Source organism: Mustela lutreola, chromosome 1 (genome assembly GCF_030435805.1).
Source record: "Mustela lutreola isolate mMusLut2 chromosome 1, mMusLut2.pri, whole genome shotgun sequence".
Lineage (NCBI taxonomy): Eukaryota > Metazoa > Chordata > Mammalia > Carnivora > Mustelidae > Mustela > Mustela lutreola.
Genome location: NC_081290.1, coordinates 240,465,017 through 240,486,156, shown reverse-complemented (window position 1 = coordinate 240,486,156; position 21,140 = coordinate 240,465,017). Strand labels below are relative to the sequence as shown.

At 36.2% G+C, this 21,140-nt stretch overlaps 1 protein-coding gene across 2 annotated transcripts in view; it reads left to right on the top strand.

Moving 5' to 3' along the window:
* SBF2 (SET binding factor 2) overlaps positions 1-21,140 on the top strand; it is a 479,243-nt gene that overhangs the window by 204,121 nt on the left and 253,982 nt on the right. For both annotated transcript variants that reach the window (XM_059135879.1, XM_059135868.1), the window contains exon 3: positions 2,298-2,435. In XM_059135879.1, coding sequence (XP_058991862.1) covers positions 2,298-2,435 — 138 coding nt within the window. The remainder of the gene's footprint in view (positions 1-2,297; positions 2,436-21,140) is intronic.

Below are 21,140 nucleotides of genomic sequence, written 5' to 3'. Positions count from 1 at the left end.
TGCTTTTTTTTTTTTTTTAAATATATTTTATTTATTCATTAGAGAGAGGGGGAGAGCACAAAGGGGTTGAGTAAGAGGGAAAAACAAACTCCCTGCTGAGCAGAGAGCCCAACATGGGGCTCGATCCTGGGACCCTGGGATCATGACCTGAGCTGAAGGCAGACACTTAATCAACTGAGCCACCCAGGTGCCCCGACTGTCTTCTCATTTGTTCATGGTATCTTTCACACAGCAAAAAAATTTTAATTGTAATGAAGTCTAGCTTATCAATTATTTCTTCTATTATTAATAATTTAGTGTTTTATCTAAACGGTTATTGCTAAAACCAAAGGTCATCTAAATTTTTTCCTATATTCTGGGAGCTTTAGAGTTTTGTGCTTTTAACATTTAGTTGTGTGATCCACTTTGAGCTAATTTTTATGAAGAGTGCAAGGTCTATCTGTGTCTAGATTCATTTTCTTCTATATGAATATCAGGTTATTTCAGCATCATTTTTTGAAAAGACTATCTTTTTTTCCACTGCATTGCCTTTACTTCTTTGTCAAAGTTGGGTTTACTATTTCTGGTCTCTGTTCTATTTGGGTGTACTATTTCTGGTCTCTGTTCTATTTGATTAATCTGTATGTCTCTTCTTTTACCAATACTACACTGTCTTGATTACTCTAGCTTAATATTAGTCTTTAAGTCAAATAATGACTTTATTCTTTGACATTCTTCTTCTTCTTCAGTATTATGTTTGCTGTTCTGGATCTTTTACCTCTCTGTAAACTTTAAAAATGGGTCTAAAATCTGATTTTAGATTTTAAAAGATTTAAAAGATTTTAAAAGATTTTAAACTTTAATTTTAAACTTTGATTTTAAAAGATTTAAAACTTTAAAATCAGTTTGTCATTATCCACAAAATAACTTGCTGGGATGTTGATTGGGATTGCATTGAACTATAGATCAAGTTTGGAAGAACTGATACTTGACAGTATTGAGTCTTCCTATCCATGAGCATGGAATATCTTTCTTTTTATATAGTACTTCTTTGATTACTTTCTTTAAAGTTTTGTAGTTTTCCTCATGTAAATCTTGTATATATTTTGTCAACTTTAACCTAATTATTTAATTGGGGGAGGTTCTAATGTAAATGGTACTGTATTTTTAATTTCAAACAACACTTGTTCATTTCTTGGTATATAGGAAGGCAGTTAACTTTTGTATATGAACCTTGATATTTTGTATATGAACCTCTGATATTAGTAATTCATATCTTTTTTTTTCTTAGTTAACTGGCTAGAGGCTTGTTGATTTTAATGATCTTTTTCAAGAACCAGCTATGTTTTGTTGATTTTCTCTGTTGATTTTTTGTTTTCAATTTTATTGATTTCTGCTCTGATTTTTTAAATTTTTTTTACCTGCTTACTTTGGGTTTAATTTACTCTCCTTTTTCTAGCTTTCTAAGATAGAAGCTTAGATTATTGATTTTAGATCTTTCTTCTTTTCTAATATATGCATTCAATGCTATAAATTTTCTTTAAGCGCTGCTTTTGCTGAATCCCAAAAATGTTAATAAGTTGTATTTTCCTTCAGATATTTTTCAAATTTCTTTTGAGATTTTGTCTTTGACCCATGTATTATTTAGAAGTGTGTTGTTTAACGTCCAAGTAATTTGGGACTTTTTCAACTACTTTTCTGTTACTAGTCCAGTTCTGTTGCGGCATCTTAGAGCAGTTCACTGCCATGTTCCCATGCTCCCCTAAGAGCATACATTGTATATTTTCTATTCCTTACAATACATTGATATACATTACATAGCGTATAACATGGTCTGTTTTAATGAACAAGATATCTTTTTCATTGTATTGAATTGAAGACTTAGATTAATGAAGTAATTTTTAAATAATTCTCCTTTCCATCAGTGATAGATACTTAGCACTTTGTCTTCAACTCATTTCATGATCTGTTCTAAAGAGGGGAAAGTTTTTCATTTATGGTGATTTGTATCTATATATGCCAATCTGTGTCTAAGAATGAGTGGCATCTGTGGAAAATCTAGGCTGTTTTCTTAAAATGTTTATGTGCATTGGAGAAAGTGTTCTATGTTGTAAATATGTACTTAATATATATAAAGTAGATATATATATTGGCTATTGTACACACACATATATATTGACTTAGGTAACATACCATATGAGCTGGATTTTTTTTTTTTTTTTTACACTGGAGGGATATTTAACATTTCACAAAAATTTATAAGTAATAAATTTTCATTATACCTTTAAAATGTGACAGTTTTTTTCTATCCCATTTAGTTTTGTCAGCCTGGCGGGTGGCAGCTGTCCAGAGAAAGGAAGCAGCCAACATTTTTTGTGGTGGTCCTGACAGATATTGACTCAGATCGACATTACTGCTCGTGCCTGACCTTCTATGAGGCAGAAATCAATCTTCAGGTACAACAACTTTTCTAGCCAAAAGAACAATATTTAGGAATCTTTTTTAAAATGCCATTTTTGTTGTTGTTGTTGTTGTTGTTAGAACTATAAGTTTAAGTTCTTTGGGTTACTTTAGAAAGACTGAGGTACTATGCTGTTGGAGAAGAGAGGAAGAAGTAAAATTTAATTGTTTTCTTTTAAAATACTGATCATAATCTGAGTATTTCCAAGAATAGCATATTCATGAATTGGTTTATTCCCTGTCAGTCCTGTTCTTGAGAGATCTTTTATAGAATATAGAGTATAATCAGAATGTTTATAAATCACCAATCACAATGCTCGATATTATTTTTTAAGTACCCAACTAAATGTCAAGTCATTATTATTAGTAGTGGGAGTATCAATATGACAAGACTGAGATTCAGAGGCTAGAACCATAGAAATGAAAAATACTGGTTTCTCAGAGTATTTGTTGGGGCTCTTAGTTTCAGACAGATGAATCTACTTTCTCTAATTTATGCATAAAAGGATTTATGACAATGTATTGGGCAGCTTACTTAATTTCATGGATTATGGGTGAGCTGGGAACCAATTTTGGGTACTAGGAATTGCCTAGCTTGGGTCTGTTTGAGTAACTTTTTCTGCCTTTGACCACTTGGCACTTATGATGTTGCATACTAGACAATATAACCTTTACATGTTGCCCTAAAAAAATCTAACCTCTCATGTGCAGCCTATTTAATCTTACACTGGTGACTTTTGCTTTAAATCTCACATGGTTTGTTTCCTTGTGGAAGTCAGAGTCCATGCAGATCCCACCCCCCTGGAAAGGAATCAGAAACATTTTTTGTTGTTGTTATGCATCTGTTTGTTTGTTTTGCTTTCAAAGCTCTATGGTGCAAAAAAGAAACTATGAAAGAGTTTGGAGGATATTGAGTAAGCTGATCTGCATTATCTGCAGTACTTTCTGCTACACACAGGTGAATGAGTATCACCGCCAGAATAAAGGATTGGCTTGCTTTCTAAAATGGCCTCACAGGGTGCCTGGGTGGCTCAGTGGGTTAAGCCTTCAGCTCAGGTCATGATCTCAGGGTCCTGGGATGGAGTCCCGCATCGGGCTCTCTGCTCAGCAGGGAGCCTGCTTCCTCCTCTCTCTCTCTCTGCCTGCCTCTCTGCCTACTTGTGATCTCTCTCTGTCAAATAAATAAATAAAATCTTTAAAAAATAAAATAAAATAAAATGGCCTCACAAAGAAGCATTTGTTGTTTGGGTTGTTCTAATTAAAACTCCAATATCTGAATGTTACCAGAGGCAGAAATCTGAATTTGTAGTACAAGAGAAGATGTCACCTTTCTTGACACAGACTTATATTATTCACATTCATTAGACTGATGTATTAAAACCAGCATGCTAGTTTATTAATTTACTGTGGTAAATTAAAAGTTAACATAGAACAAAACATGCATCATCTGTATTATCAATAAATTCTCTCTCTGTTGTCAGATCTTTGTGGGAAGCCATTTCAAAATCTGAAGCATTTTGGTTGTGGAATCAAACTAAGGAATATTTTATGTCTAATATTAATGCCTATTAGACTAACATAGCCCACTGTTTCTATTTGAGATTAGAGATTGTGTTGTTAGTGGGGACAAAAACTTAGAAGTCAGTGACAATAGCCATTTCTATTGTGGATAGTGTTTGAGTGTATGTTGCCAACAAATAATAATCAAATTCCCATTTTTTATCAATTTAGTCTAAAAGTGTTCTCTAGCCAAAAGCCTATCTCTTTTAGGTGACCTTTCATTTCTATGTTGATCTTCAGAATTTAAGTTAGTTCTGAAAATATTTTATTTTTCTATTTTTTTTTTTTTTAAGATTTTATTTATTTATTTGACAGAGAGTGCAAGTAGGCAGAGTGGTAGGGAGAGGGAGAGGGAGAAGCAGGCCCTCCGCTGAGCAGGGAGCCTGAAGTGAGGCTCCATCCTAGGACCCCGGGATCATGACCAGAGTCGAAGGTAGACACTTAACCAACTGAGTCACCCAGGGGCCCCTTATTTCTCTATTGCTGATGGTATCTCTTCACAATTCCCTAGAATTGCCCAATGAAACCGTGATTTTTCACGTTCTTTTTTCTTTCTCCCTCACAGCCAACCCCTCTTGCCCCAAAATAACTGACAGAAAAGTAATACATTAAGATGATGTAGGGGGTTCCTCCATTGTCATTGGTGATATAGCAAACTCCTGAACTCAGTTCCTCCCACAGACACACCAGATCTGCTGCTGCCATTGAATGATTCCTTCTGAAAGAAATCGGAAACTAGCTGAGCAACTCACACTGCGCAAAAATACCCACACTGAAATGAGTAGGGAAGGCTAAGACAGACTCTTATCATAAATCTTACCCCTTGCACAGTGATTTTGGGAAGGAATTTATAACTTCCAGCTTTTCCCTGATGCGTAAGGCATTTGGACCCAACATCTAGCCTCAACTGGATAATGTTTAAGACTTGCACCTGAGAGTGGGGCGCCTGGGTGGCTCAGTGGTTAAGCCGCTGCCTTCAGCTCAGGTCATGATCTCAGGGTCCTGGGATCGAGTCCCGCATCGGGCTCTCTGCTCAGCGGGGAGCCTGCTTCCTCCTCTCTCTCTCTGCCTGCCTCTCTGCCTGCTTGTGATTTCTCTCTGTCAAATAAATAAATAAAATCTTTAAAAAAAAAAAAAAAGACTTGCACCTGAGAGATGGGCATCCAAAACACCTAACTTTGAAAGCCAGTGTCCATGAGACAAGTGGGTCTCATGTGTCCATGAGAAGCAGACCCACTTGTCTCATGGACACATGCACATTATATTTGCATACATGAGACAAGTGGGTCTCATGGACACATGGTTCTATCCATGAGACCCACCAGTCTATAGCAAACTACTAGAGTTCTTAATAGGTTTACAAAAATTCTCTGTGGCTATCTCCCTAGGGCTCAGGATGAAGAGAACAGAACTCTCCATCTCCCAGTCTTTCCCTGAAAGAGTCCCATTTGCATACTTTTTTTTTAATTAAAAAAAAATTTTTTTTAAAGATTTTATTTATTTACTTGACAGAGAGAGATCACAAGCAGGCAGAGAGGCAGGCAGAGAGAGAGGAAGGGAAGCAGGCTCCCTGCTGAGCAGAGAGCCCGATGCGGGACTCGATCCCAGGACCCTGAGATCATGACCTGAGCCGAAGGCAGCGGCTTAACCCACTGAGCCACCCAGGCACCCAAATTTAAAAATGTTTAAAAAAGATTTTATTTATTTGTCAGAGAGAGAACACAAGCAGAGGGAGCAGCAGGCAGAGCAGGCAGAGGGAGAAGCAGGCTTCCTGCTGAGCAGGGAGCCCAGGGTGGGACTTGATCGCAGGACACTGGGATAATAACCTGAGCTGAAGACATGCACTGTACCAACTGAGCCACCCAGTTGTCCCTATTTGTATACTTTAAAAGTTCCTGCCTTAGGGTCAGGTTTCTAATTTAGCATATCGCTGGGGACCTCAGGGGAGACCAGGGAGGCTAACAGGTGCATCTCTGTGTTCTCTCTGGCCCACTTCACTTCACCAGTTTTCCCCTTAAAAGATCTGTGCCCATGTCTGGCACTTCAGATTTGCAGTTGCTGCCTAAGGAATGCACCCTTTTAATATGTTGGCTCTGGTAGCTAGGAAGGCTTAAATTGTAAGGTCCCACAGGACTTAAGCAAAAAAAAGAAAGTTCTTACCTGGCCATCCCCACCCAGGACTCAGTGCAGAAGCAGCAGACAGAAATACCCATCTCCAAGTCTTTCACTGAAAGACGTATATTTGCATACATTAAAAACTGCTTCCTCAGGACCTGGCTTTTAGTCAGTCAGAATGTGGTTGCTGAGGTCCTTTTCTTTAGCACACTGACAAGTCTTGATACACCCTCAACTACAGGAAGCACTAAGAATAAGGTAGTCTGCTTGACAATCACAGAGGTTTGAGAGATAGCAAAGAACTATGGAAGATTGAATTGATAAGGTTCGTCCTCCTAGGAGAGCCCACTCCTTCAAGATTAGGAATGCATAGAAACTAACAATGAAAGTCAAGGAAAATGAAGAAACAGGAATATGTTCCAAATGAAAGGACAAAATAAAACCTCAAAAAAAGGAGAAATGGAGGTAAGAAATTTACCTGACAAAAGGTTCAAAATAATGATTATAAAGATGGTCCCTTAGCACAGGAGAAGAATGAATAAGGTCAGAAGTTTAACACAAAACATAAAAAAGTACCAAATACAAGTCACAGAGCCAAAGCATAGAATAACCACACTGAAAAATACCAAAAGGGATTTAACAGCAGACAAGATGAAGGAGAAGAAAGAAGATGAGGACAGGACAGTGGAAATCACCCAATCAAAAGAACAAAAAGAAAAAAGAATGAAAAAGAGTGAAGATAGCTTTAAGGACTTATATGACAGCACCTAGTAGACCAACATCCACAATTTAGGTATTCTAGAAGGAGAAAAGAGAAAAGGGCAGAAAACTTATTTGAAGAAGTAATGACTGAAATCTAACATGGGGAAGAAAACAGATATCAAAGTCCACAAAGCCTGTGGAGTTCCAATAAAGGTGAACCCAAAGAGACCAACACCAAGACACATTAAAACTGAAGTGTCAAGAGTTAAGGACAAGGAGAGAATCTTGAAAGTAGAAGTGAAAAACAGTTTGTTCATACAGGGCTCCCCCATGCCTATGAGCAGATTTCTTAGCAGAAACTTTGTGGGCTAGTAGGGAGTGGCATGGTGCATTCAGCCAAGAATATTCTACCTGGCAAAGTTGTTCTTCAGAATTGAAGAAGACATAAACATGTTTCCAGACAAGCAAAAGCTAAAGAAGTTTATCACCACTAGACTGGCCTTATAAGAAATGTTAAAGGGAGTTCTTTAAGCTGAAATGAAAGGGTACTAATTAATAACAGGAAAACATATTAAAGTGTAAATCCTAGTTGTAAAAATCTAATGTTATAAAGATGGTGATTTAATCACTTATAAAGCCTAGTATGAAGGGATTAAAAGACAAAAGTAGAGGACTACCTGGGTAGCTGGGTTGAGTGTCTATTGATTTCAGTTCAGATCATGAACTCAGGGTCATGAGATCGAGCCTCGGGTCAGGCTCCATGCTCAGTATAGATCCTGCTTGAACCTTTCCTGCTCTTCTTTCTCTCTCTCTCTCTTAAGTAAATAAATAAATAAAATCTTAAAGAAAAGGTAGTAAAATAACTATATAAAAACATGTTAATGGATACATAAGATTTAAAAAAAAGATGTAAATTATAGCCTCAAAAAACATAAATTAGGTGAGGGGGGATTAAAAAGTAGTGCTTAGAATATGTTTTTTTTTTTTTTAAAGATTTTATTTATTTATTTGACAGAGAGAGAGATCACAAGTAGGCAGAGTGGTAGGCAGAGAGAGAGAGGAAGGGAAGCAGGCTCCCTGCTGAGCAGAGAGCCCGATGTGGGACTTGATCCCAGGACCCTGAGATCATGACCTGAGCCGAAGGCAGTGGCTTAACCCACTGAGCCACCCAGGCGCCCCTTAGAATATGTTTTAATGTAAGTTGTTATCAACTTAAGTAGACTGTTAAAAATTGTTTTATGCTGGGGCACCTGGGTGGCTCAGTGGGATAAAGCCTCTGCTTTCGGCTCAGGTCATGATCTCAGGTCCTGGGATCAAGCCCTGCATCGGGCTCTCTGCTTAGCAGGGAGCCTGCTTCTCCCTCTCTCTGCCTGCTTCTTTGCCTACTTGTGATCTCTGTCTGTCAAATAAATAAATTAATAATCTTAAAAAAAATGTTTTATGCAAACTTCGGTAACCACAAGTAAAAACCTCTAGTAGATACAGAAAAGATAAAGAGAATGGAATCCAAGCATAACACTAAAGAAAAACATCAAGTAACAAAGGAAGAAAGCCAGAGAGGAAGGAAGGAACAATGGAATTACAGAATATCCAGAAAACAAGGAATAAAATGGCATTAGTAAGTATAAACTGATCAGTAATTACTTTAATTGTAGACAGATTAAGTTCTCTAATCCAAAGACTTAGAATGGCTGAATGGATTAAAAAGAATAAGACCCAACTAAATGCTACCTACCAGAGACTCACTTAAGCTTTAAAGATAGATACAGACTGAAAGTGAAGATAGAAGAAAATATGGCATGCAAATGAAAACCAGAAGAAAGCTATAGTAGCTATACTTGTCAGACAAAATAGGCTTTTTAAAAAAGATTTACTTATTTGGGGCACCTGGGTGGCTCAGTGAGTTAAGCCTCTGCCTTCAGCTTGGGTCCTGGGATCGAGTCCCACATTGGGCTCTCTGCTCCGCAGGGAGCCTGCTTCCTCCTCTCTCTCTCTCTGCTTGCCTCTCTGTCCACTTGTGATCTCTCTCTCTTAAATAAATAAAATCTTAAAAAAAAAAAAAAAGATTTACTTATTAAAAAAAAGGTGGGGGGCGCCTGGGTGGCTCAGTGGGTTAAGCCGCTGCCTTCGGCTCAGGTCATGATCTCAGGGTCCTGGGATCGAGTCCCGCATCGGGCTCTCTGCTCAGCAGGGAGCCTGCTTCCTCCTCTCTCTCTCTCTGCTTGCCTCTCCATCTACTTGTGATTTCTCTCTGTCAAATAAATAAATAAAATCTTTAAAAAAAAAAAAAGTTGGGGGGCGCCTGGGTGGCTTAGTGGGTTAAGCCTCCTGCCTTTGGCTCAGGTCACAATCCCAGGGTCCTGGGATCGAGCCCTGCATCTGGCTCTCTGCTCGTCAGGGAGTCAGTTTTCCCCTCTCTCTCTGCCTGCCTCTCTGCCTACTTCTGATCTCTGTCTGTCAAATAAATAAATAAAATCTTAAAAAAAAAGTTTAAAAGAAATTTACTTATTATATATAGAGAGAGATGGCTGCTTGCAAATGAGGGGAGGGTTAGAGAGAGAGAATCTCAAGCTGACTCCTCACTGAATGCAGAACCCAGTGGGGGCTTGATCTCACAACCCTGAGATCATGACCTGAGTAAAAAAAAAAAAAACAAAACTAAAAGTGGGATGCTTAACCAACTGAGCCACCTGGGCACCCCCAAAATAGACTTAATCTAAAAGTTGTAATAATTGACAAAGAAGGTCATTTTATAATGATAAAGTAGTCAGCCCATCAAGAGGATTTAAGAATTGTAAATATTCATATTCCCACCTCCAAACATCTTCTACCTTTACTGGTCAGTAGTTGACATTTTACTATAAGCAGGGAAGACCTTTTCCTGTCTTGTCTGTCTGAGCTATAGACTCATTTTTTCCACTTTGTGTTTTCTTTAATAGTATTTAATTAATGGTTTTCATGCACAAATTGTCCTAGACTTGTATCCTTCAAGTTGGTTCCTATTTTCTTGTGAAAAGGCCTCATCATTTTTTAAAGCATTTTAAAAATTTTGTGTCATAATAAGCTGATCCAGGATCATCTTATTCCTTCCTTGCCCTCGGCCTTGAAATCAGCCATTTTTCCAAGGATCCTTGGCTCATTTGATTGGACAATAATACTAGAAACAAGATATAGGTTCTTGTGTATTTGGAACAAATATTTAAAAACCTTTTTTTCTTTTTAAGCTTAGATATTTGCCCATTTTCCATTTTAAGTGGACCCAAAATTATAATTTACTTAGTTTTTATAATCAGAAGCTTATATTCTGCTTCTTAAGAGTTTTCCCAAGTTTCTGAAAATGAAAATAAGCTGTGAGAATTCTGGCTCCTAGGGAATTGCAGTTAGGTAGTAAGGTACTCACTGGAATTGTATTATATGATAGCTTTTCTGTGCTCATAACAGAAAGTTAATGTTGTTTGGAATTGGTCCCCCAAAATGGCACAAACAATGAGGCAGAATTTCAGTAAATAGTATTAAAACTCTCATGATGTTCCTTTCCAGGTCATCATTAATGTTTTCCCCATTTTTGGTGTGAGTTAACTCTGTTCTTTTTTAAAAATGTGTTTTTCTTTTATTTCTGGAACATATCATCAGTTCAAAAATAGATCTTTTAATTCTCATTTTGTGTGAATTACTTCATACCAAATATACTATGACACATTATTTGGAAGCCTGAAGAGGAGGAACTTAGGGACACACACCATCCAAAGTATAATTGTGCAACTTTAAGAATGTTGGCTCTTATCTTTCCAGGATACAGTAACACTGTCAATAATGACAAGCAAAATCTTTGTATTAAACTTTTGAAAGCGTGTTCCCCAAATTATTCAACTAGACAATATGATTGTAATTCTTTAATGTAATCACTAAAAGAAGGTAAATATAAGGTTGCTTTTTATGGGCTTATCTAAAAGATAGACCTCTCTAAATTTTTTATTTAGTTGTATCTTTTTAAAGTCTTTTTACTGTGTTTATAATTATGTTTATGAAGCAATAGTAATGATGCAATTCACAGTAAAGACATTTGGTGTGTCAGCAAATAAATTGTCAAAGGATGGGGGGTGATGATTGAAGGTACATTGGAGAACTAAGATGAAGAATAAAGAGGTACATAGAAGGAATAGGATATGTTTATCTCAGTTGGCTTAAAATCTGGTGTGTAAGGCAAAATCAAAATTTAAGTATGAAGATTCTCCTAAGTACCTATGCTAAGTACCGGTTCAGTGATGGAGTTAATAATTAACGACATGCAGCTGAAATAAATATTACAGATTTTAAAGGACCCAGTGGCCATTTAAAAAACAAGAGCTAATAAAAGCTTAGAGTAGAGGAAATAGAAAGGGCAGTCCAGGCAAAAAGCTATGGATAGAAAAAAAAAAAAAGATTATCCTGTTTATGATACGTTGAAGGTCTATCATGTTCCAGGCACTGTGCTGAAAGTTTTACAGAACCTTTATTCCATATTATTTAACTCACAGGTAATTTATTTTATTTTACTCTCTCAAGAACAGCACTTGGGGCAAGGCGTGCCTGGGTAGTTTAGCCAGTTAAGCATCTGCCTTTGGCTCAGGTGGGATTGGGGAGCTTGCTTTTCCTTCACCCTCTGCCCCACCCCCAGCTTGTTTTCCCTCTCTCAAATAAATAAATAAAATCTAAAAACAAACAAAAAAAAGAACAGCACTTGGTAAGTTTTAACCATCCATTTTATGGATGAGGCTAAAAGACTTACCCAGGGAGTTCTGGTAACTAAACTAAAAAGCTTGAATTTGTCCGTCTCCAGAGACCAAATATCAATATCAAATACTAAAACATATATTACAAGGCTGCAAAATTATATCATTGTATATTATTTCAAGAAAAATTGTCAAGAAGATACCATAATTGGTCTTACTTATTAGTTATTATCAGTATCTGACAGTAGAAACATTACAAATCAATGGAATCTGTACATTTTAACAAGTGTTATTTAAATAGTTATTGAATTTTGTGAGAAAAAATAAATGCTCATAGTAAAATACAGCAATTCCAAATGATTGAGCAATTTATCTGGAAAAATGAAGTAATAAAAATGGATTTCTAAACTAATCTCTTGTTGGGAAAACTTGGAGCAGTGTAGGAAATCACATAAAACATTTGATTTATCTGAAGAATAACCTAATCATTTTTTCTTTATTTCTTTTTCCCTCACTTGGTTATCAAACACTTAAATTGTGCTCATTGTAGAAAATTTAGAATGTATTGGGGAAAAACAAAAGAGAACAGAAAAAAAAAACAGTAATTAAATGTATTTTGTTTTAATAAGAATTTTTTTAAAAAACTAAAACTCTTTATAGATATAATTAATGTCTACACATTCATTGACCTTGGATACAATATACTTAAACCATCTCCTAATGGGCATCTCCTCTCTTATCAATATTATGAATAACACAGTTATGAATATCTCTTTGGAATAATCTTGATTCTATTAAGGAGGATTTTGTCAATGATTATGTATCTCACTAAATTAGAAATTAGAGAAGACCGGGGTGCCTGGGTGGCTCAGTGTGTTAATCCTTTGTCTTCCGCTCAGGTCATGATCTCAGGGTCCTGGGATCAAGCCCTGCATCAGGATCTCTGCTCAGTAGGGAGCCTGCTTTCCCCCCTCTCTGCCTGCCTCTCTGCCTGCTTATGATCTCGCTATGTCAAATAAATAAATAAAATCTTAAAAAAAATTAGAGAAGACTAACATTATACTTTTTTTTTTTAAGATTTTATTTTTAAAGTAATCTCTATGCCCCCTTTGGGGCTTGAACTCACAACCCCAAGATCAAAAGTCACACACTACTGAGCCAGCCAGGTACCCCTAGTCAGCATTATACTTGATGGTATCCTAGAGACTAAACCTCAGACCTCATTCAATGAGGAGAATTGAGTGAAAACTAGCATAAGTAACATAATTCAGACAGACATAAGAATTGGGGGGACATATATCTTGAGTTTATTCTGTCGTTTGATAATTTGCAACATATACAAATATCCACATAGGATTCTCTTTGTAGTAGGAATGGAAGATTATGCTTTTTGTGCAAGGGTTCTTTCTCCATCCTCTTCCTTTTCAAACTGAGAACTTCTTACTGCACAGAATGCTGTGTTTTAGCACTCCTCTTGACATCCATCACAGATGCATTCTGTAGGGAAAACATTTCATTGAATTAGTTATGACTAGTATTATATGCTTAAAATGTATGAGACATTAAAACAAGAGGACAAACTTTTGAGAACAAGTTCCCAAAATCCTTCAATATTAAATCCCTTTGCTTAAATTTGGACAATTTTACAATAAGAAGGGCTGCAGCAAGAACTGTGTTTTGTTGTTGCTATTTAATTTAAATACAAGAAGGATTATTACATGCAGCTATACTTAATGGAATAAAGTGTGGACATCTTCCCAGATTTATAGCTTGACTTTTTTCGTATGTCATGTCTTCTAAACAGTTCTTTGAACTAATACCTATTTCTTTTAAATGTTGTATATGAATACAAGATAGCTGAAAGAGAACTAACCCACGAGTTAGAAGACTTGACTTATTAATCCCCATTCTACACTGAATGAGCTATATGATCATAGCAAGTGATTTCATGTCTAGGCATGAGATTCCTTGTTTGTAAAATGAAGTGGTTACCTTCTAGTACTATATTGTTTTATTATTCTATCATGTTAACTACCTCTGATTTTATGCTTTAAAAAAAAAAAAAAAAAAAGATTTATTGGGATGCCTGGGTGGCTCAGTCGTTTAAGCATTTGCCTTCAGCTCAGGTCATGATCCCAGGGTCCCGGGATTGAGTCCCGAGTGGGACTTCTTGCACAGCGGGGAGCCTGCTTCTCCCTCTGCCTCTCCCTCTGCCTGCTGCTTCCTGCTGTTTGTGCTGTCTCTCTCTCTGACAAATAAGTAAATAAAATCTTAAAAAAAAAAAAAGATTTATTTATTCATCTTAGAGAGAGAGAGAGGGACAACACTTGAGCAAGAGTGGGGTGAGGGGCAGAGGGAAAGACAAAGTCCCTGCCAAGGAGGGAGCCATTGGGCTCAGTCTCACAACCCTAAAATCTTGACCTGAGCTGAAATCAAGAGTTGGACACTTAACTGACTGAGCCACCCAGGCACCCCTAATTAAATTTTATTTGTTTAATTTATACCCAATGCGGGGCTCAAACTCATTGCCCTGAGGTCACGATGTTCTTCTGACTGAGCCAGTCAGGCACCCCTAACTACTTCTGATTTTAGAGATATATATTAATTTTGCTCATAGTAAATATAGAGTTTCTACATAAATTGTGATCCACAGAATATTTTATCATCTGAATAACACCTGCTTTTTAGACCAATATATTTAATATGACCAAATGTCCTGTGTTTTTATGGAATGTTTCACTATGCCATGTTACATAATCAATAAAGTTTCAGCATGTGTTCTTTAAAAAAATAAAGCTGAAATCTTGGATCTTAGTGCCCAACATTATAAACTTCTAAATTAGAGATTCCAGAGAAGTACCTGTTATTTAAATTATGAATTTGTAAACTTAAGTCCTATGATCTTATAACTCACCAAATAATACAATTTTTCATCTAAAAGCTAATTTAATGTTTTGTCATTTCTAATCTTTTTTTACCAATTTTAACACATAATGGAAAAGAACTTTCAAAAGAGCCCATTGACTTTTGTATTTCACAAAATAATATTCTTGAATTTATGAGAACCTAATTTGGAGTTGGTTAACCTTGTTAGAAAGAAACAAGTTTATTTGCAGTTTTCCTACCTCATACAAAAGTTTGTGATAATTATTTCTTTTTCTTCAGAGATAAGGATTAGCTTAATAGTATTTGTCATAATGTTGACATTTGAAGTCAGTCCTAGATGCTCTTAATAATCTTAAAAGATATACCAAAGAATTCTTGAGTAATAGCTAACAATTGATTTGAATTAATTATGTCTTGGGGATAAAGGATAAGGAACATAGTAACAGTGATCATATTTTTCAGTTAATGATGATTAACTTATTAACTGCTTTATTCAGTGCATATTAACTGGAGGGTAAAGGGCGTTTAAAAAACAGTATGTAGTAAGAATTACTGAAATAAAAGATGTCAAAAATTAAAGCTTCAACAAATTATCATTAAAAAGTATATTACAAATTAATCTATTTTATCCACTAATAATGTGAACATAGGCAACACACTTTACTTAAACATGCCTAGCATAAAAATTTAGTGTTTAGCTCATATTTTTAAAAGGTAAATAAGGGCTAAAATTGGGAAAATGTAATAAGTAGATTAGATACATATTAAAATTCAAGCTGGTCATGTACGTAGCATACTGCTTTTTTCTAAGTTTGACTCTTTGGATGCTTTGACTTGTCTCATTGGATTTCTTTTTCTCCCTTTACCTTTATCTCTGACTTTTCTATTTATCCTTTAAATTCCAGCTCACTGCTGTGGGTCTCACTGATTTCCCTTCTCAGAGTTTCACAAGCACTTTAAATATGAACTTCAAAATGTTACAGTATTGTTTTGCACTTATTGCTGTTATTTCACCTGTGTTGGTTTTAGCGCTTAAGCTAGAATATAAATTTCCTGACACAGAAAACTACACCTTATCCTTCTGTGACACCTGCTATGTGTGGCCAACCATTCAGTAAGTGTTAAATAAACCTACTGATAAACGTTACTGTTTACTTTTTAAAACTTTAAACTTTTTGTTAAAAAGATAGTACAAGAGTAAATATTTTAGCAAATTATTTTTCACTAGATATTTGTATATTTTTATGTGGTATGTGTCAGCCATAATCCCATGACCAAAGACACATGCTAAGAAAAATGCTAATTTTTTGGAGTATAACCTTGCAGGCCTTTTCTCCTCCACATTAAAAATGTAAACATAGGGACGCCTGGGTGATTCAGTTGTTAAGCATCTGCCTTCTGCTCAGGTCATGATCTCAGGGTCCTGGGATCAAGCCCCACATTGGGCTCCCTGCTCAGACCGGAAACCTGCTTCTCCCTCTCCCACTCCTCCAGCTTGTGTTCCCTTTCTCGCTGTGTCTCTGTCAAATAAATAAAATCTTTATTAAAAAAGTAAAAATAATTAACCCTATAATACTGTTTACTACTTTTTAAACTTGTTGCATTTAGTATATTCCTATGCCTATTTTTAATTACCTTTAAGTTGTTTTTATAGCCATTTTTTGTTTTTTCTTTTAAATTGAGATATAATTGACTTTATAGTCATTATTTCTAAACAGAGCTTTAGCTTCTTGCTGTCCTGTTTTTATAATAATAGAAAAAAAAAAACTGATTGAAAGAGGAATGGAGCTCACATTTATTGAGCCTTTAAAATATGCAAGTCATATTGTCTCCTGATTACTCCCCATTCCTCTTTCCATCTCCAGCCCCTATCTGTTCTTCTTTAGTTTTCTATTTTTAGTAAATGTCATTACTATCCAGCCATGTGTTCAAACATAAAACTTAGAATTACCACTTACCCTCCCTTTCTCCTGCACATTCTAGCCATTAGCAAATCCTGTCAATTCTACTTCCAGATTGAATCCTTAATCACTACTTTTCTTCTATCTCCTATCTACTCTACTGTACATCTTGCCTTATCTAATAGGCTTCTTTTTTTTATTTTTAATTTTTTATTAACATATAACATATTATTAGCCCCAGGGGTACAGGTGTGAATCACCAGGTTTAAACACTTCATAGTATTTACCATATAGCACATACCCTTCCCAACATCCATAACCCAGCCACCCACCTACCAGACTTCTAACAATGCCTTCCTATTTCTACTTTTGCAAGGTATTCGCCATTCAACATTAGAGTGATTTTTTTCAAAACAGAATTGAGATTACCCTCCTTGCTTAAAACTCTTCAAGAAACAGTTTTAATTAAAAATGCACAGAGGGGGCACCTGGGTTGCTGAGTTCCATTAAGCGGCTGACTCTTGATTTCAGATCAGGTCATGATTTCTTGGTCCTGGGATCAAGCCCTGCACTGGGCTCTATGCTCAGCAGAGAGTCTGCTTCAGGATTCTCTCTCTCTCTACACCCCCTTCCCCTGCTTGTGCACTCTTTCTCTCTCAAATAAATAAATCTTTTTTTAAAAATTGCACAGAGGACCTAAATAGACTTTTTCACAAAGAAGACTTACAGATGGCCAACAGACATATGAAAAGATGTTCAGTATCACTCATCATCAGGGAAATGCAAATAAAAACCACAATGAGAAGCACCTCTCAAATGGCTAAAATCAGAAACAACTCTCAAATAGCTAAAATCAGAAAGACAAGAAATAACGTGTTGGCAAGGATATGAAATCTGTGTAGTGTTAGTAGGAATGTAAACTGGTATAGCCACTGTGGAAAATAGTATGGAGGTCTCCCAAAAAATAAAAAGAGAAATACTATATGATCCAATCATTCCACTACTGGGTATTTACCCAAAGAAAATGAAAACAGTAATTTGAGAAGATATATGCACCTTTCTTTTTACTGCAGTATTATTTACAATAGCCAAGATGTGGAAGCAACCTAAGTGTACATCAGTAAACAAATAGGGTGCCTGGGTGACTCAGTGGGTTAAGCCTCTGCCTTTGGCTCAGGTCCTGATACCAGGGTTCTGGGATCGAGCCCCATATCACGCTCCCTGCTCAGCGGGAAGCCTGCTTCTCCCTCTCCAGCTTCCCCTGCTTGTGTTCTCTCTGTGTCTCTCTTTCTTTGCCAAATAAATAAATAAATAAATCTTTTTTTTTTTTTTAAGGCAAATAGATAAGGAAGGTGTGTATAATATTCCAGATATACGGTGGAATATCACAGTCATAACAGAGCATGAGATCATGCCATTTGCAATAACATGGATGGACCTAGAGGGTATTAAGCTAAGTGAAATAAGTCAGTCTAAGACAGATATCAGATGATTTCACTCTTGTGGAATCTGAAAAATAAAACAAATGAACAAATAAACAAAAAAACAGAATCAGACCTATAAATACAGAAAACAAAGTGATGGTTGCCAGAGAAAGAGGGTGGGAGGATGGGCAAAAAGGGTGAAGGAGAGTGGAAGACACAGACTTCAAGTTATGGAATAAATAAATCACAGCAATAAATATCACAGCATAGGGAATACAGTCGATGATATTGTAATCGTGTTGTAGGGTGACAGATGGTAGCTACACTTCTGGTGAGCCATAGTTTTCTTTATAATGACTTGGGTTTTATATATTCTTGCTGCTCTTGGGTTTCTTAAAATATACCAAACTCCTTCTTACCTAAGGTCCTTTTCATTTGTCTGTGTCTCTGTCTGAATTGTGCTGCTTGAGATTTTCAAGAAACTAGTTGCTAGTCTTGGAAACGTCAGCTCCAACTTCACCTTCTCAGAGAAGCTTTCTCTGATCTCCCTTGCTCCCTTGACCAGTCACTCTCCATTGTTCAACTTTTGAAAAAATCTCCATAGGACCTAACACAAATGAATTATTTTGCTCATTTTTTAAATTCATCTTTTCATTTGGTCTTCCCTCCCAGAATGTGTGCTTCATAAGGGCAGGGGCTTTGTCTCTACCGCAGCCTTAGTGCTTGGCACTTGGCGGACATCTAGTAAAACACGTTAAATGGACAGACAAGTTTACATATCACTAATCATTTTTTATAGTTTATGTGTGAACATTGTAACCTCTCAATCTCTATTTGCTTATCCTTTGAGAAGTTTTAATTAGATGTTTTTCTAAGGTCCCTTTTAAAAAATTTCACAGACTAGTCTCTGGATTCAGACCTTAGTTCTCTAAATTTACTACATAAGTGTAACTTCCAGTAAATTACTTTACCTCACGCTATGTAAATTTTTTCATCATGGGTAAGTCATGATAATAGCACCTACTTCAGAGGATTGTTGGAAGGGTTTAATGAGATAATATAATTACATCTAGAAAAATATAGATCTATGGAAAGAATATAGATCTTTGTCTCTTTGGTTGACTTCTGAATTCCTATCACATGCAACCATGTCAACACATAGCAGATGCTCAGTGAAGGCTTTATTTCCTTTAATTTTTATTATGGAAATTTTTTTAAAGATTTTATTTATTTGATAGAGATCACAAGTAGACGGAGAGGTAGGCAGAGAGAGAGAGGGGGAAGCAGGCTCCCTGTCGAGCAGAGATCCCAGTGCGGGGCTCGATCCCAGGACCCTGAGATCATGACCTGAGCCAAAGGCAGAGGCCCAAACCACTGAGCTACCCAGGTGTCCCTATTATGGAAATTTTTAAACATATAGAAAATTAAAGTCAATAGTATAATGAACTCCATTGCACTGTATCCACCTTTAAAAATTTTTTAAAAATAGGGGCTCCTGGCTGGCTCAGTGGGTTAAGCCTCTACCTTTGGCTCAGGTCATGATCCCATGGTCCTGAGATTGAGCCCCACATTGGGCTCTCTGCTCAGCAGGGAGCCTGCTTCCCCCTCTCTCTCTGCCTGCTTCTCTGCCTACTTGTGATCTATATCAAATAAATAAATAAAATCTTAAAAAAATTTTTAAATAAAGATTACCAGTATTTGTCAGTCTTTTAAAATCTAATTTTTTTTTTTGAAGGAGAGGCATTTTAATGAAAACTCCATATTTCCTTTATAGATATTTTAATATGCATCTCTAACTGTAAGGGTTTTTTTTTTTTACATCTCAATCTACCATTATAATATTTAACAAAATTAATTATAATTTTGAATAGTTCCTTAATATCTGATACCTAACTTATTGTCTCAGAAATGTCTTGGTTTATTTAAGTCAGACTCCAGATAAGTCTTATACATTGTAATGTTGATATTTCTTAAATTTTTTCTGTAACAGTCCCACTCTTGTATGTGGTGGAGAAACTGGGTCATTTCTCCTATGGAAGGCCCTACATTCTGGATTTGGCTGATTAATTCCCCATATTATTATTTAACTTGTACTTCTATTTGGCATATTTTCCATGAAGTGATAATTAGACTTAGAGGCTTAATTACATCCACATTCAATTTTTAAAGCAAGACTATTCAAATAGTGTGCTGTACTTCCTATTTTGTCATTATCAAGAGGAACTTAATTTCTGGTTGCTCTAGTTTTAGTAATGTTAAGATTGATTTGTGGGTTTGGGTAGTATTACCCTTCACTAGACCGTTTTAGTATCTATTGATGATCATTGCCTAAATACATTATTTCAGTAGGAATTGCAAAAAGATGATTTCCTCATTCTCTTACCCCTTCTGCACTTATTAACTGAATGAAATTCATCTATAAAATAGAACATTTATCAATTATACCTTGATATGAAAGTTTAGTAAATTTAGTTATTCTTTTTTAAAAAAAGTCAGAATAGTAGATTAGTACCCTAGCAATCGGCACTAGTGACCACTTTAAAAAATTGTTATTATGGACTCTTGCATTTTGTGTGTTTGAGGAGTTTCAATCAACTGCAGTTTTTATTCATTTTTATTCATTTTGATTCTTTTATTCCTTGACACAATAAAATGAATAGACTCATTGTATACATTTTTTCTGACCCAGATATAGAATGTCATTTCTCCAAGGAGTTCTGGTTTTCTTTACGAGAAATAGTATTTAATAAAACTTTATTGTAAAATGAATTAACTAACAGTGATATGATGCTTAGTATAGTATAGAGTGTATGTTAGTTGTTATTTTCATATTATTTAGTCTTGAGCAGTGATTCTGAAAGTGTGGTCCCTGAACCAGCAGTATCAGCATCACTGGGGAACCTGTTAGAAATGTAAATCCTGGGGCACCTGGGTGGCTCAATGGGTTAAGGCCTCTGCCTTCGGCTCAGGTCATGATCCCAGGGTCCTGGGATCAAGCCCCACATTGGGCTCTCTGCTCGGCGGGGAGCCTGCTTCTCTTCCTCTCTCTCTCTGTGTGCCTCTCTGCCTACTTGTGATCTCTGTCTATCAAATAAATAAATAAAATCTTAAAGAAAAAAAGAAAAGAAATGTAAATCCCCACCTCGGATCTACCGAATCAGCAACACTAAGGATGGGATTTAGAAATCTGTTTTAACAAGCCCTGCATGGTTTGATGCACACTGAAGTTTGAGAACTGTTGATCAAGAGTAGAAGTTCATAACTCATTTAGTGAGAAGAGACCACAGATATGCTAAATATATTCCAGTAGTAGCTGTGCAGTACCCTGGCTCCCAGCAGCATTGTTTTCTCATCTGAGCTTACCTTACTTTATGAAATAAATTAATGAAACAGATACCAAC